This window comes from Artemia franciscana, chromosome 14 (assembly GCF_032884065.1).
Source record: "Artemia franciscana chromosome 14, ASM3288406v1, whole genome shotgun sequence".
Classification (NCBI taxonomy): domain Eukaryota; kingdom Metazoa; phylum Arthropoda; class Branchiopoda; order Anostraca; family Artemiidae; genus Artemia; species Artemia franciscana.
The window spans coordinates 19,916,492-19,933,921 of NC_088876.1; the positions used below are offsets into that span (position 1 = coordinate 19,916,492).

Below are 17,430 nucleotides of genomic sequence, written 5' to 3' on the forward strand. Positions count from 1 at the left end.
TATTAATGTTTCCCAACTAAATAACATTTAATTATGGGAAGCTTATGAATCCGTGTAACTGGTTTGCGGACCAGTTACATATATCGCATATCAGTGTGCAGATAAATACAACATTGAAGAGATAATTTAGATGTCAATCTCATCAGGTCTTTAGACCACAGATCGGAATAGAATAATGAAAGATTTTTCCATAAACAAGAGCTAAGAGCCCATATGGCACTTGTGACGAGGTCGGAAGAGCCTAGAGCTCGTATGGCATGAGCTCTAGCAAAATTTTAAGCATCAATACATTGCTTTAAAAGGAAAATCAGAGGCTTAATGCCGGTCGGGATTAAAAAATAAGAGCTCTGAGTCACGAGGTCCTTCTAAATGTCAACATCCGTTAAGATCCGATTACCCACTCGTAAGTTGAAAATGCCTCAATTTTTCTAATTTTTCCTCTCCCTTTAGCCCCCAGATGGTCGAATCAGGAAAAACGACTGTATCAAGTCAATTTGTGCAGCTCCCTGACACACCTATCAATTTTCATCGTCCTAGCACGTCCAGAAGCAGCAAACCCGGCAAAGCACTGAATCCCACCCCTAACTCCCCCAAAGAGAGCGGATCCAGTCCGGATATGTCAATCACGAATCTGCGACATTTATAAGTGCTTTACAAGATTTCCAATTTCCCCCTCCAACTCCCCCCAATCTCCAACAGATCTGGTCGGGATTTGAAATAAGAGCTCTGAGACATGAGTTCTTTCTAAATATCAAATTTCATTAAGATTCTGTCACCCGTTCTTAAGTTAAAAATACCTCAGTTTTTCTAATATTTCCAAATTAACAACCCGCAGCTCCCTCAAAGAGAACGTTCCAATTATGTCAATCACGTATCTATAACTTGTGCTTATTCTTCCCATCAAGTTTCATCCCGATCTCTCCTCTCTAAGCGTTTTCCAAGATTTCCGGTTTCCCCCTCCAGCTCCTCCCAATGTCACTGCATCTGGTCGGGATTTAAAATGAAAGTTCCAAAACACAAGATCCTTCTAAATATCAAATTCCGTTAAGATCTGATCACCCGTTGGTAAGTTACAAATACCTCATTTTTTTCTAATTTGTCCGAATTACCCCCCCCCTCTCCCCATTTTCACCAAAGAGAGCAGATACGTTCCGGTTAAGTCAGTCACTTATCTTGGTTATGTGCTTATTCTTCCCACCAAGTTCCATCCTGATCTCTCCGCTTTAAGCGTTTTTTAAGATTTCTGCCCCCCCCAATGATACTGGATTCGGTCGGGATTTAAAATAAGAGATCTGAGTTACGAGGTCCTTCTAAATACGAAATTTCATAAAAATCCGATCATTTCTTCTTAAGTTAGAAATACCTCATTTTTTTATGTTTTAGAATTTACCCTTCCCCCCAACTCCCCCAAAAGAGAGCGGATCCATTCCAGTTATGTTAATCACGTATCTAGGACTTGTGCTTATTTTCCCACCAAGTTTCATCCCGATTCCTCCACTCTACGTGTTTTCCAAAATTTTAGGCTGATCCCCCCCAACTCCCCCCAATGTTACCGGATCCAGTCGGAATTTCAACTAAGAGTTCTGAGACACGATCTCCTTCCAAACATCAAATTTCATTAAGATCTGATTACTCCTTCGTAAGTTTAAATACCTCATTTTTCTAATTTTTTAGAATTACCCCCCCCCCCCCAACTCCCTCAAAGAGAGCGGATCCGTTCCGGTTATGTCAATCAAGTATCTGGGACTTGTGACTATTTTTCCCACCAAATTTCATCCCGATCCCTCGGCTCTAAGCGTTTACCAAGATTTTAGGTTTCCCCACCCCAACTCCCCCCAATGTCACCTGATCCGGTCGGGATTTGAAATAAGAGCTCTGAGACACAATATCCTTCCCATCATCAAATTTCATTAAGATCCGATCACTTGTTCGTAAGTTAAAAATACCACCTTTTTCTATTTTTCCGATTTAACCGTCCCCCCTTTTCCCTCCAAATGGTCGAATCGGGGAAATGACAATTTCTAATTTAATCTAGTCTGGTTCCTGATACGCCTGCCAAATTTCATCGTCCTAGCTTACCCGGAAGTGCCTAAAGTAGCAAAAGTGGGACAGACCCACAGAATTTGCGATCGCTATATGTCACTTGGTTAATACCAAGTGCCATAAAAAAGGCCTAAGAAGTAAGATATTTGTTAAAACTGTTTTCAGTAAAAAATGTCATTTATTTTCTAAAAATGGGGCCAATGTGAGAAGCAGAATGTTTAAATGGAATACTATTGGTTTGATAAGCCTATATCAACGTTGATTTGTTTTCAGTGTTGTCTTCAAACACTTGTCTTTGTATCTTTTGTCTGATTCATTATATCAGCGGTATTTGAATGATTTGTAAATTATTCTGCATCATGTGGGATGAGCCATGTAACCATTCCTCAAGTTTGTGGGGAGGTGGCTTATTATTCCTCATTTCCCTTTGTCGTGATCTTTTATCATTCCTTTATCATTCAGTTTCGATACTGACTGTGATGTCGTCATGCGAAGTTTAAGTTCAAACAACAGATAAGTGTTTTAGATAGAATTATTTTCTATCTCATTTTCACTACATCTCTGAATCATTGCTTTCCAATTATACTTGCGGTAATTTCAGGGTTTAGTGAATTATATAAAATTGTTATAATTTTTGATAATTTTTTTTGCTGAATAAATGAAAAGATCTTCTGTTTTTTTTCTGATTGTGAAAAACTGTAATTGCAAAAACTCACAGCCGACATCAACCAGCTGTACACAAGGCGGTACAGGGTTTAAACCCCCCCACCCCGAAATATTTGTCTGAATCTTAAAAACGTAACAAAAATGCATATATAATAAATTTTCGATGCGTTTTTTGATTTTGTGCACCCCCCCAGGAAAAACACCTCCCCAACAAAAATCCTGGATACACCCCTAGTTGTACATCAATATCCATGGACGAATAGTGAGTTTAATAACCTTGACAGATAAGCAACGATTTAAGATGATATGTGTTTTCCTTGGTTTTAACGTTGGATACAGAAGCAGAATATTGAAATGGTAAAACATTCACTTGAAATCCCAAATAACAAAAAATATTCCCCCTCCCTAGATTTTAAAAATAAATTTCGCCCCCTCCAACAATTGGCGTAACTGCTGTCCTTAGATATGAATATCGCAAAACAGAATGGATTGGAGGAGGCAGATTTTAAATGCTGTAGCTATGGTTATAAAATGACACTTAGAATTTTAGAAATAGCCCATTATATGTCGTCGTTAATCTAATACTTAACCATTATTTTAGAAATGTTGTCCATTAGTAATGTTATATTTTCACCTACTTACTTACTAACGCATGTGACGCGCTCATAACCAGTGCTTTAAAGCAGCGCCAATCAATGTCTTTTGTATACCCTTTGAAAAGCTGAAAATCAGACTGAATGTTTTGACCCAAAGAGTCAGATGAACTTTGTTATATTTGTCTTATTAGTATTTATTTCTTCTTGGATAACTTTTCGATTTTTAACGGCTTGCCTTGTTCTGATGTCATTTTTCATATTTCTTGTTATTTATTTTCCTAGTCCGTGGTGAACGGCAGCTATTCTCTCGGAATTACTGGGCATGCCTATATGATGACGATCTACCGAGTTGTAGCTCAGGATAATAGAAACATTTTCATTGATTTTATAAAAGACCAATAATGGGATAAAAAGATGAAGTTTTGTTTTTATGCCAATGTATTCATTCACTAACCATTTTTGCTGTGATAATAGTAACATTATTTATAGTACATTATTTATATTTTTCAGTATTCCTTATCAAATCCAACATGGAAGGCCTAAGTATAACCAATGCCATCAGTTTCTTAGAAATTATTCGGAAATTGCAGAATCTTTAGCAGCAGGGGGTTCACTAAATGATCTAGTGCCAGAAACAGATGTGCTTAGAGTTCCATGTAGCAATGGACATCAGTTTCAAGTTAATAGCGGTGAATCTTCTATTATTTCTGAGGTATGTGATATCGGATTTTTCTATATTCATTTTAAGATTAGTTGGTAATTTCAAGCAATGCTGACAGTGGAGGTAAACAGGTTTCAAAGCTGACCTTATGAGAATGGATGATTTTGTGGGACAGATTGACAAGAGACATAAAGACAACGCTCTTTCTTTGATTCATTGCACTTTATCCTAAGATGGCCACTAGTCTCTTTTATTTAGTTTCGAATATCTAATAAAATATTGTATATTTTTGTAGAAAACCTTTTATCTAAAAGTGTAACCTTAATAGTTTTTATCACCTCTCCCCAGAGAAATCATCTGGTAGTAACGGAGAGATCAGATTAAACGAGTAAATAAATGACGACAAGATTAAGATACTGTCACACTGTATCTGGAATCTTTATCTGTAATCTGGCACTACTCTATTGATAACTTTATATTTAGTCTACTATAGGGTACTGCCAGGAGGGGTGAACCCTCCTGAGAAACAAGAAAACATTAAAAACCGTAACCATATCCAAAGAGGAAAATTCCAAGGGTAGCCTTTTGCCCCCTTCCCCCTGTGAAAGTTCCATGACGATGTTTTCGGTCTACTATTTTAGAAACAAATTTTTATCCTAAAGAATTAAATGCGAAAAATAAATTCTTGTTTATCGTGACCTCTATAAATTACTAGATGAACACGAGTTCTACAGTTTCTTGAATAAGACAGCTCATGTCATATTTTACTCACTTTACTTTTACTCATGTCATATTTACTCACTTTTAAACGTGACATCTATGAAATCAATTTGTGCTGTTGAATGCCACAACATTATTCAGTAATGTAATGGTGTGTGTACTAATTATTTTGACTTGTGTTGTGATTCTATGGTTTTTCGTGTGGGAATGTTCATCGTCACCGTCATTTTATTTGTATCCCATCACAAAAAAACTGGGTAGAAAGCCCACAAAAAGACAAAAAAGAAACAACAGAAATAAAAACACACTTTGACTACTACAAACAAGGGACAAACAGAAATGAGCAAAGATAGGAATAAGAAAAGGCCAAACAGGAGCAAGGGTAAGTAAGTGAGGAACTGTTAGGCTATTATATAACTGAGAACGGTGAACTCTACTCAGATACGAAACATTTGAAGCAAAGGAGGCATACACAGGTTGGATCTTACTTGTGTTATTTTTATTGCCATGTTTATAGTTTCTTTCAGGTTTGCTCCAATAGGTATGCCCAGGTAAGTAAGGCTGCAAGCGAAATGAACCTCAGAGCCGGATACACTTATTGAATTTCTATTCCCTTTATAGTTGAATGGTAGAACAACTGTTTTATCAGTATTAAACTTCAAACTAATGTGTTCATGCTCTTCTTGGAGAAACTCATTAATTGAAGAGCATACCTGAAAAGTGCAGGAATGGCTTAGAAAGTCATCCGCAAACGTAACTAACGAAAGACCAACTCCTTTGAAGATAAATGTGCAGTTCAACTTATTTCGAGCACCGGTAACACAATTATTAAACAAAATTGGAGAAGTCAAAGCTCCTTGGCGTATACCTTTCAGAATCGGAAATATTTGACTACCATCTTTAATTCGAGCCTTTAGATTTCTATAGATGTATCTTAAACAAGTAATTATCGCAGCATCAACACCTTTTAATTGGGCCTCAAGCAAAACATGCGAAAATATACTTGAGTCAAAAGCTCTTGCAACATCGAGTGCACACAAGACGAAGAAACCACCTCTTTCTTCAATATCCTTCAGCACATTTATAAGCAGAAAGAGAGCATGCTCTCTATCTAAGCCTTGCTGGTACCCAGACCTACGAGAAGAGGGGCGGAACAATTTTCTTAAACGTCTTATTAAAAAAGACTCTATGAGTTTGAAAGTAGCACATTAGACGGTAATGGGGCGATAAGACCTGCACAAAGAAGCGTCTTTTTTGCCCTTTTTAAGGATGTAATTTATTTGTCTGATACAAAATTGCAAAGGGACACCACCACAGACAAGGATCGTCTGAAATGAGTAGTGCTAAATTTTGATCGATTAAACAACCTGCAACTTGCAGGTGCCTTGCTGAAATAGAAACACCTGAGGTATATTTTTTCTTTAATTTCGGAATCAAAGAGTGAACAGAACTTAGCGACACAAACAGGGAAGGTTTCGCCTTATTTGAAAGAACAAGGTCAAGTTGATTTTCCTTTACGCTTTTGTTGAGGGCACTGAACTCCCTCGCGAAATATTCAACCCACTTTTTCTCAGGCACACTAGCACTCTGGGCTCTTTTAGGCTTGATATACTTCCAGAGTTTGGAGGGGTCTTCATCAATACGAATTAGATATTTGTGGATCAGCGTTAACTTATGGTTTTTCAGTTCCTTATTAAATTTCAGTTTCGTACAGAGCCTCAAGTCATGTACTAAGCCATCTCTCAGGCGACCACAGTCATCCTTGCAGGAAAACCAATTCGATTCTGTATTTTGAGCCACTGTTGGGGAAGAGTAACGGCAAGTAGAGATAGGATGGTGTTCAGAATAGAATCCTTCTTTTAAAACTTTGACCTCGTGCCAAACGAAGCAACAACATGGTCCAAGTTGGAAGTTGAGGAAAGCAGCCCAATGTATGAAAAGTTGTCACTCTTAGGCCATACACAATAGTCGAGAGGAACGCAGCCCCAAAAGATATGTGATCGCGGGAGACACTGTGTTAGTTATATCTACATTAAAATCCCCGCTGATTATAACAGGTTTAGAGCCAACTTTTTTAAGAAACCTGCCCAGAAGCTTGCAGGCAGATGCAAACCATGAATCAAACTGTTCGTTATTATAATTTGTAGGCAGATAAACATTAATTGATATATGATTTTCAAGCTTAGCGGCAATAAAGTAATCAGTCTCTGCTAATAGCTTGCAAGGGAATCGCGATAGGATAGCGAGACCGCCTGATGGTGTGCCTCTTGGTCTCACAATAGCACTACGAAAGAGGAGATCATAAATTACCTTATAAACAGGAAATGATTACGTGATACCAGATGCTCGACAAACCCGATGTCTCGAATTCCACATTGGGACAGGGCTGCCCTTAAACTCCATAACGGGATACTACTATTTCCTCCAGTGTAAAATTTCCCCTGAAAAATTCGACCCCTGAAATCTCTCCTCGCCATGGAAGATTATCCCTATAGAAAATCCCATCAGCGATAAATTTGCCCCCCCCCACCCAAAAATGTATGCATACTTCCCCATAACAAATACCGTATGTAAACAATAGACAAACTTTGTAACTTAAAGACCTTTCCTCGGGGGCTGTGGGGGTCATGATATTTCCAAAGACGTAGTTACTTGACTTTTCAACTATGCTGAACAGCAGGGGTGTCTCAAAATTTTGATCGGACAATTTTAGGAAAAAGGAGCGTGGGAAGGGACCTAGTTGCCTCTTTAGTCTCTTAAAAAGGGCATTATGAATTTTAATTTCAGTTTCAATGAGCCCTCTCATAATATTTTAGGACTACTGGGTCGATATGATCACCCCTGGAAAAAAAAACAACAACAAATAAAAACGCATCCGTGATCTTTTTTCTAGCAAAAAATACAAAATTCAACATTTTTGCAAGTAGGAACTTGAAACCTCGACAGTAGAGTTCTCTGATACGCTGAATCTGATGGCATGGTCTCTATGACTTATAGAAACAACACAAGATTCTATGACTTATAGGGCGAAATCAGGCAAATATCGTCTGGCTCGTAACCTTTGATGGGTAAAACTAAACTAAATGAAGCTTATATATTAGAAATCAACGTAAAAAGCTAATTCTTTTGATATATCTATTGGTATCAAAATTCCGTTTTCTAGATTCTTAGTTACTGTTGAGCTGGGTCATTCTTTACTTACAGTTCGTTACCACGAAGTGTTTGATTCTAAATGTGTATGCCATTTTATGATTATCCTAAACGTGCCCTGTGTCCTCTGAGAAATTTATGTTAATAGCTTATTTTTTTCCATAGTTTGTTGAAGCCAACTTTAAATTTGAAAAGCTCAGATTGTAAATCTGAGGATATCTGTCATTTAGACAATCAGTCTCATTAAACATTTCTTATCTGTTTGCCATTCGTGATTGCTCAATTGCTTTAATTGGAACTTTTGTTAATTAAAAGCAAATATAATTAGAAATTGCTTTTTAGTGAGCTAATTCCCCCTTGTCAGGTGCTGTCACGTCACATGCTAACGTGTCAAGTGGTTGACATTTTCAACCGGATATCGCTTTTCACTGCAATTTGTCGGCTATGGGGATGCTTCTGCATAAAACAAGCATTAACTAAAAATCAGACTTTTAATTTTAGTACTCAGAACACACTTACAAGTTAAATGTTTTAATTGCTATTACCTTGTTTAGTAAAACAGCGGTAAATTCTTTAGTGCCGGAACGCCTTATTAGGCACTCATTTAAGGTGGAATCAAAGCGCCATGAAATCAATTGTAATTAAAGCTTACGCTCCCAATAATTTGGAAAAAATATTTTACAGCCCATGACTATCTGGATATGAACCCCTCTTACCCCCCCCCCCCAAATAAAAATGATGGAGATTCATCTCTGTCGGTTGTGTTCTCACCCTCAAAAATTTCCCTCTAATGCATATTTCACACCCTGATTCGCACAAGATGAAGCTTTGTTTGTGTAATTTCTCTACATTTAGTTTTTGTTAAAACAATGATACAAAGGGTAAGGTATCTTTAAATCTATAGGGCTCTTACCCCCCCCCCTAATTGGTATCACTGCCAAGTGCAAAGGCTGGAAGAACTTACTATAACTCAGGGTACCCAAAATGAAAATCTGCGTCTGTAGAAAAACCTATATAAAGATAAGAAGTCCCAAGATATGTTATGTAATAGCTTATTTTGTAAACAAAAACCAGAGTTTTGATAATAATCGCTTACTCTCTTCTTTGCCTGGTCCCCCCCCAAAAAAAAGGAAAAAAATTGACTTTTAATTATAGAATTTAGTTGCATTAATTTTTCCTTTTTTGCCTAATCAATTCGTAAAATGCTACCGTGACTTTGTAATTCAATCCGTGAATTTTGTATGGACTAATCATTGCTAACGAATGCGAAACCGTTTGGAATCGAGACCGAGAGGCTAAAGATATTTCTTTTCTATAATTCTTAATCATTTGGCTATATCGGGCTTTTCACTTGATGGCATTTTGGCTCTTTTTATGCGACAAAATCAAACAGTTCGTGGTAATGAATTTTAGTAAGGAGCGAACCGGCTCAATAGTAACCGAAGCTCTAAAAAACGGAATTTTGATTCCAATAGTTTCATCAAAAGAATCGTATTTTTATGATGACTTTAAATATATAAGTTTTATCGAGTTTAGTGTTACCCATTAAAAGTTATGAGCCTAAAAAAATTGCCTTATTTTATAAAATAGGGGGAAACACCCCTGAAAGTCATAGAATCTTAACAAAATCACAACATCAGATTCAGTTTATCAGAGAATCCTACTGTAGAAGTTTCAAGCTCCTATCTACAAAAATGTGGAATTTTGTATTTTTGCCAGAAGACAGATCACGGATGCGTATTCATTTGTTTTTTTTTTTTTTTTTTTTTCCCGGGGGTGTTCGTATACACCCAGTGGTCCTAGAATGTTGCAAGAGGGGTCACTATAACGGAAATTAAAAATTCTAGTGCTCTTTTTAAGTGACCAAACAATTTGAGGGCTCCTAGGCCCCCTCCCACGCTCATTTTTTGCCCTTTTTGGGTCAAGGGGAGGGGTCTACATGGGAGGATCTTTCCACGGATGAATTTATCATGAGGGAAGAGAATTTCTATGAAGGGGGTGCAGGATTTTCTAGCATTATTTAAAAAAAAACAATGAGAAAATAAATAAAAAAAGAAGACTTTTCAACTGGAAGTAAGAGCAGCATTAAAACTTAAAACGAACAGAAAATATTATGTATATAATGGGGTTCGTCTCCTCCACAATACCTTGCTCTTTCCGCTAAAGTATTTTTAGTAATTTCAACTATTTATTCTACGGCCTTTGTAGTGATTCAGGGGTCATTCTTAAAGAGCTGGGACGAAATTCAAGCTTTAGTATAAAGAGTGGGGTATTGACGAGGGGATGAACCCCCTCATATACGTAATAAAAATACATAAATATAGAAGTTCGTTACGTTAGTTAATTCGTAAGTTAGGTATATTAATTACTAATAAGAACGTTCGTAAGAAAAATTTAAAGTTCTAGTTGTATTTTTAAGTAACCAAAAATTGGAGGGAAACTAGGCCTCCTCCCCCACCCCTTTTTTTTCAAAATCGTCCGATCAAAACTATGAGAAAGCCATGTTGCCAAAAAAAATTAATATGCAAATTTCGTTTTAAATACTCATGTGTGGTGAGCCAAAATCAAAACATGTATTAATTCAAAACGTCCAGAAATTAAATTAAAAAAAAACAAGTTTTTTTTTAACTGCAAGTAAGGAGCGACATTAAAACTTAAAAAGAACATATATTATTCCGTATATGAAAAAGGTTGTCCCCTCTTCAACGCCTCGCTCTTTACGCTAAAGTTCTTTTTATTGTTTTACAAAGTAGAGTTGTGACAGGGAGCCAAGCTTTAGCGTAAAGACCGGGGAGTTGGCGTAAAGACCGGGACCGTGATTTTTCGTTTTAAGTTTGATTTTACTTTTTTCTTTTTTTTAAGTTTTTGTCTTTTTTTAGCTTTTTTCTTTTTTGTTTTTTTCTTAGTTTTGCTTTTTTTCATATTTTTTTAGTTTTACTTTTTTTAGTATTTTCTTTTTTAGTTTTTTCTTTTTTCTTTTTTTTCTTTTTTCTTTTTTTATTTTTTTCTTTTTTAGCTATTTTCCTTTTTTTACATTGTTTTTAGTTGTTTTTTTTAGTTTTTTTTTATTTTTGTCTTTTTTTTTGTCTTTTTAGTTTTTTTAGTTTTTTCTTTTTTTAGTTTTTTCTTGTTTTTTTCTCTTTTTTTAGTTTTTTATTTTTTTTTTATTTTTTTAGTTCTTCTTTTTTTTTTAGTTTTTTTAATTTTTCTTTTTTTCTTTTTAGTTTTTTTTTTAGATTTTTACTTTTTTTGGTTTTTAATTTTTTAATTTTTTCTTTTTAGTTTTTTTCTAGTTTTTTTAGTTTTTTCTTTTTTTAGTTATTTTCTTTTTTAGTTTTTTCTTTTTTTAGTTTTTTCTTTTTCAGTTTTTTTCTTTCTAGTTTTTTTTCTTTTTTTAAGTTTTTCTTTTTTTTACTTTTTTCTTGTTTTTTAGTTTTTATTAGTTTTGTTTTTAGTTTTTCTTTTTAGTTTATTTTTGAATTTTTTACCTCTTTTTAGTTTTTTTTCTAGTTTTTTTCCTTTTTTTATAGAAGATTAACGAATTAACTTACGTAATAAACTTCTATATTTGTATATTTTTATTACGTATATAAGGGGGTTTGCCCCCTCATTAACACCTTGCTCTTTACACTAAAACTTGAATTTTGTCCCGGTTGTTTAAGAATGACCCCTGAATCACAAAAGCCGTAGAATAAATGGTCGAAATCACTAAAAATACTTTAGCGTAAAAGGCGAGGTATTGAGGAGGAGACGAACGCTCCGTCTCCTTATATACGCACTAACTTCTATTATTTTTTTTTTCACATTGTTTTTTTTAATAACAGAATAAATGATTGAAATAATTTTGATTTGTAAAAGTAAAGAACCATTAAAATTTGACAAGATCAAATTGTAGCAAAATATTTAAGGGAGCTCTCGTCTGCTCAGCCCATCGGGGAGTGCAAAAGAGTGTAATGCTCCCTGCTGTGTTAAAAAATAGTTGATTTGAGTTGTAGTTTTTCAAACTAAATATTGTATCATATCCTGTTATGGTTCGTGGGAGTCGAGGAGATGGTACAACCCCTCTTGATCGGTTAATTGTTGCTCATCTTGAGTTTTTAGCCTAAGTTTTAACTTCACTGTGACGCTTCTTGCAAAGTTGTCTTATTGGAGAAAATTCAATATTTCTAGTTATGTGTGGAATTATGCTAATAAAATTGTATAGAATTATCCTAATTCGTAATTGCCAGCGATAAGGAAATGAACTAGTCCATAAAAATGTATTTTCGGACAGATCTATGAAACACTTTAATTTGAGAAATGAGCTCGATGGCACCCTTGCCTTGCGGGATAATACGAAGTTAGGTCGAACGAAGTTAGGCAGCTGAAACTGAGGAAGTATTTACGTGAGATGGGTAGCATCACCGATACTTTTATTACTTATTCTTTTGTTTCAAGTGTCTGCAAATTTTGAAGTTACATTATTGTTTAAGGGCGTATCGAGGATTTTTGTTCGAGGGGGGTAGGTATTTTTCCGGGGAGAGGAAGTAAAATAACTTGAAAAAATGCATCGAAGATTTGTTTATATGCATTATTGCTACGTTTTTACGGGTCAGACAAAAATTTTTGGGGAAGGGGTTTAAACCCGTTAATAGACCCCCTCCGGTTATGCCGGTTACGGTCTTGAAATTGTTTAATTGAAATCTAAAATCGAAGCATATTTTTGGGGAACTCCCAAAAGCTTCGTCTTTCAGGTGATAAGTGCTAGAATTGGTTGGTAAAACTCAGGATTTATGAATATTCAGGTTTTTACAGCAACAAACAATTATTCTTATGTATGCAAAAAAAAAATAAAGATAAAGATCCTCCAGAGCCATTGCTGGCGCATAGGGCATCGAATCGATGTTTCAGTTGCTGGGTGTTTTTACAGGAACAAGTAACAAGTTTGTCGCCCAACCTTGCTGCGGCGGGGATCGAACCCTGGGCCCTGTATTGCCAAGCAGAGCACCAATCCACTGTGCTACAACAAGTTATGTATGCATATATATATATATATATATATATATATATATATATATATATATATATATATATATATATATATATATATATATAAGTTGTCTGTGTGTCTGTCTGTCAGGTGACGTCATGTTTCTGTGTCGACTGACGTCATGAAGTTAGTTGTCGTCATTTTTGCTATGACGGTGACGTCATTAAAGATATTTAAGACATGCGTTCACGGAAAAATGTTTAATTGTAAAATGACTGAAGAACCTACAATGGCAACAGCCGAGGAAGCTGCTCAAAGAGTCTATGCCAAAAAACTTGCTGCTGATAGGGAAAGTAAGAAAAGAAAGCGTGCCGAGGAATCACAAGAACAGCAAGAAAACAGGCTTGCAGCTGATAGAGAAAGTAAGAAAAGAAAGCGTGCCGAGGAATCACAAGAACAGCAAGAAAACAGGCTTGCGGCTAAAGAACGCAAAACCGCGCAGTTAGATGAAAATCCACCTGGAAAGCGAGAGTCAAAACATATCAAAACTGAAAATGATAGCGATGATGATTGAGTTTGGGATTTTGACTTGGATAAGGTCATCAATGCCTACCAGATTTAAGTTAAAAAACAAAGGTTCGGCGATATGTACTTCATAGTGACGCTGAAAAATAACGAAGAAAAAAAAACTGAAAAAATGTAAAAAACTAAAAAAAACTAAAAAGAAAAAACACTCAAAGATAAATTACAGACCGGGACACAAATGACGACCGACACAGAGGGAATATAAATGACGACCGGGAACCTCAAAGAAAAATTACAGACTGGGACACCCGGACACAAATCACGACTGGGAATATAAATGACGACCGGCACACAGGGACACAACTACAACGGGGACGCCGGGGGCACAGGCGGGATATATAATTGACGACTGAGACACAGGGATTGTTTGAATAGAAATTACAGACCGGGACACCGGGACACAAATGACGACCGGGACACTGGGACACAGGGAATATAAATGACGACCGGGACACTCAAAGAGAAATTACAAACTGTGACACCAGGACACAAATGACGACCGGGACACAGGGAATATAAATGCTATTTATATGCACAGACAATGGGACAGCGAAGAATGTTGTATATTCGCATGTTTTACGTAGTTAAAAATATATATTTATATCTATCTCTATTCACAGGTGGGACACAGGGACACAGCTACAATGGCGCGTAACTAATATGGCGCGTAACGACTTACGCGCGCGGGGGGGCTTGGGGGGCGCGAAGCGCCCCACCAACTAGGTGTTGGGGTGGCGCTTCGCGCCACCCCAACAGCTAGTATATATATATATATATATATATATATATATATATATATATATATATATATATATATATATATATATATATATAACTAAAAAAGCTAAAAACTGAAAAAGAAAAAAAAAACTAAAAAAAGGAAAAAACTGACAAATAAAGGAGAAAAAGAAAACTAAAAAAAAATAAAAGTAAAAAAAACTAAAAAAGGTAAAAACTACAAAAAAAACTAAAAAGAAAAAAGAAAAAATACTAAAAAGCTAAAAAAAGGCAAAAACCAAAAAAAAAAAAACAAAAAGAAAAAAAGGGAAAAAAAATTTATTTCACCGTATACCAATTCAAAAACGAATGTATAAACAGACCGGGACACAGGGAATATAAATGACGACCGGGACACTCAAAGAGAAATTACAGACTGGGACACCGGGACACAAATGACGACTAGGACGTGTGTGTTGACTGACGTCATGTTTGTGTGTCGACTGACGTCATGTATGTCGACTATAAATGACGACTGGGACACAGGGACACAACTACAACGGGGACACCGGGGGGCACAGGGGGATATATAAATGACGATGGGGACACAGGGAATGTTTGATTAGCAATCACCATCAACAAAGCTCAAGGGCAATCATTAGAATAATGAGGTATAGATCTGAATATGGATTGTTTTTTCCATGGAGAATTATATCATGAAAAGAGAAATCACCAATGCTACAGCACAAACACACACAAAAAAAAAAAAAAAAAAAAAAAAAAAAAAAAAAAAAAAAAAAAAAAAAAAAAAAAAAAAAAAAAAAAAAAAAAAAAAAAGGAGACAGAAGGAGAAAAGGAAGACTGTTTTCCTAAATTAGTGATTATTATAGACCAGCACTTGAATGAGGCCTTAACCCTACTCATCCATACAATCACATAGGTCAAACAGCATAGCCACACACAATCAACCATAAAGAATAATCCATGGACAGGCAGTCATGTCGTCAATAAGTATAAGTCGTCATTTACCAAACCATAGAAAAAATAATATAGACAAATAATTCAGAGGCAACACCCAACATAAGGGCTCATCAGGAGAATACACTGGCCTATATAGGGTTTCGCCACTCTAAATTCTCTACCCAGCACAGTGTTGTGGCTACCACAGAATATCCATGGCATCCCCGCGTCAGGTATCACCCCCAAAATACATGTCTATGAAAAAAACAGCAAATGTAAAACAACCAAGTAAAACCAAAACAAGCTTATCCTGTTAATATATCCCTCCCTTTAGCAACAATAGGTAAACTAAATATTATAAATTTTACCAAATCACAAATATTAACACATTGCAAAAAACCTGAATGAACTAAACAATTATATAATTCATCTTTACCATGTGGCTAATTTTTTAAAAATTCCGCTCAAATAGAAACACAATTCAAAATAAATGGCGCTGTGACAACATTTCTCGAACCTCCGAAATTAGTCAAAAATTTCTTTAAGTATTTCTAGATAATTCTTTTGATATTTATTTAAAAGTTCGTTATAATGAAAACTAAATTTTTTAAATTGCCAAGTTAATTTATTTGCAGAAAAACCTCTTGATATCAATTTTTGGCTTAAGATTTTACATCTATTTTTAAAATCAATATAATTACTACAAATCCTTGCATAACGAAGTAACTGTGAGAAAAACGCTGAACATGTGATATTTGAGTGTATATTACTTTCAGGGAATGGGAAACTAATCACTTCAAAATCAAAATCATCCGTTTTATTATACATTTTAAAACTTAATTTATTATTATCACAAATATTAATATTTAAATCTAAGAAATGATCTTCATGACCAGCGCCATGACTAGGCTCAAGAATAAGCTCTGATGGATATATATTTTTAGAAATATCAATGAAATCCTTACAATTTAAGACCAAAATATCATCTAAATATCTTTTATTATTTGACAAAGCATGTTTTAAATTAATTGGATTATTCTTATCCATCATATATTTATATTCTAATTGACTTAAAAACAAGTCAGCTATAAATGGGCTGGCATTCCCCCCCATGGGAATTCCCATAATTTGCCTGTACAAATCACCCCCAAATCTTATATAAGTATTGTATAAAACAAATTCCAATAACTCAAAAATCATATCCAAGCTGTAACATCTCAAGTTAACTGTAGTATTAAAGCAGTTTGTCCATATGGCTTTTTTATTATAACTGTCTATTTTTAAGAACCTTTTACTAGATAAGAGGAAAGATTTCTTTATAACAGTTTTTAAATTATCTAACACTAAATTGAGTGATAAATTAGTATACATTGTCGCAAAATCGAAAGACTCAAGTTGCATGTTCAAGAGTCGGTAAACCTGACAATCTATTTGTATGTACAGACAATGAGACAGCAAAGAATGTTGTATATTTGCAAGTTTTACGTAGTTAAGAACATATATATATATATATATATATATATATATATATATATATATATATATATATATATATATATATATATATATATATTCACAGGTGGGACACAGGGACACAACTACAATGGCGCGTAACTAATATGGTGCGTAACGACTTACGCGCGCGTGGGGGCTTGGGGGGGGGGTCGCGAAGCGCCTCCCCAACAGCTAGTATATATATATATATATATATATATATATATATATATATATATATATATATATATATATATATATATATATATATATATATAGATGTATGTATGTATGTATATTTATACTGTAGAGCAAAATTGCATGTGTTGAGCTATAATAAAAAATATTCGTGTACACGTTAATGTTTGATGTTGGCTGGGTAATAGATGTTAAACTATGTTCATTTTCTGTTGCGCTAGTCATTTATTAACTGGACGGAAAAAAAAATATCACCATGTTTTCTTTTTTAGTGGCAAATAGTATGCGACCTAAACTTTTACCCCACGTTGGCGCTGGTCATTTTTGGTGCAAGTGGTCTTATTGGAAACTGGATTTTCGGATATATACAAGACGGGTCAGCATTCATAAATTTTACTTTGTTATCCATTAATTACCTTCTGTTTTGTTTCTGTTCAAAACTTTTCACCCTTAGTGTTGATTTTCCACCCTTGAGCTAACAGCTTTGAATTTGATTTTAAAAAAAGATGAGGTCCTTTCTGTCCTCCTGAGCACCAAAGTGCTGAGGACAGAAAGTGCTGAGGATTAAGAAAAAATAATTTCAAAATGAATTCAGTGTGTGTGTTGGATGACTTAAATAAAGTGCCATTTGAAAAATAGATATATTTGGCATAAATTGTCGTATACATGCT

At 35.1% G+C, this 17,430-nt stretch overlaps 1 protein-coding gene across 6 annotated transcripts in view; it reads left to right on the plus strand.

Annotated features, from left to right (window-relative positions):
• The window catches only part of LOC136035425 (beta-alanine transporter-like), a 112,397-nt gene that overhangs the window by 31,127 nt on the left and 63,840 nt on the right, over positions 1 to 17,430 (plus strand). For all 6 annotated transcript variants that reach the window (XM_065717222.1, XM_065717218.1, XM_065717221.1 and 3 more), the window contains 2 exons: positions 3,816 to 4,017; positions 17,032 to 17,135. In XM_065717222.1, coding sequence (XP_065573294.1) covers positions 3,816 to 4,017; positions 17,032 to 17,135 — 306 coding nt within the window. The remainder of the gene's footprint in view (positions 1 to 3,815; positions 4,018 to 17,031; positions 17,136 to 17,430) is intronic.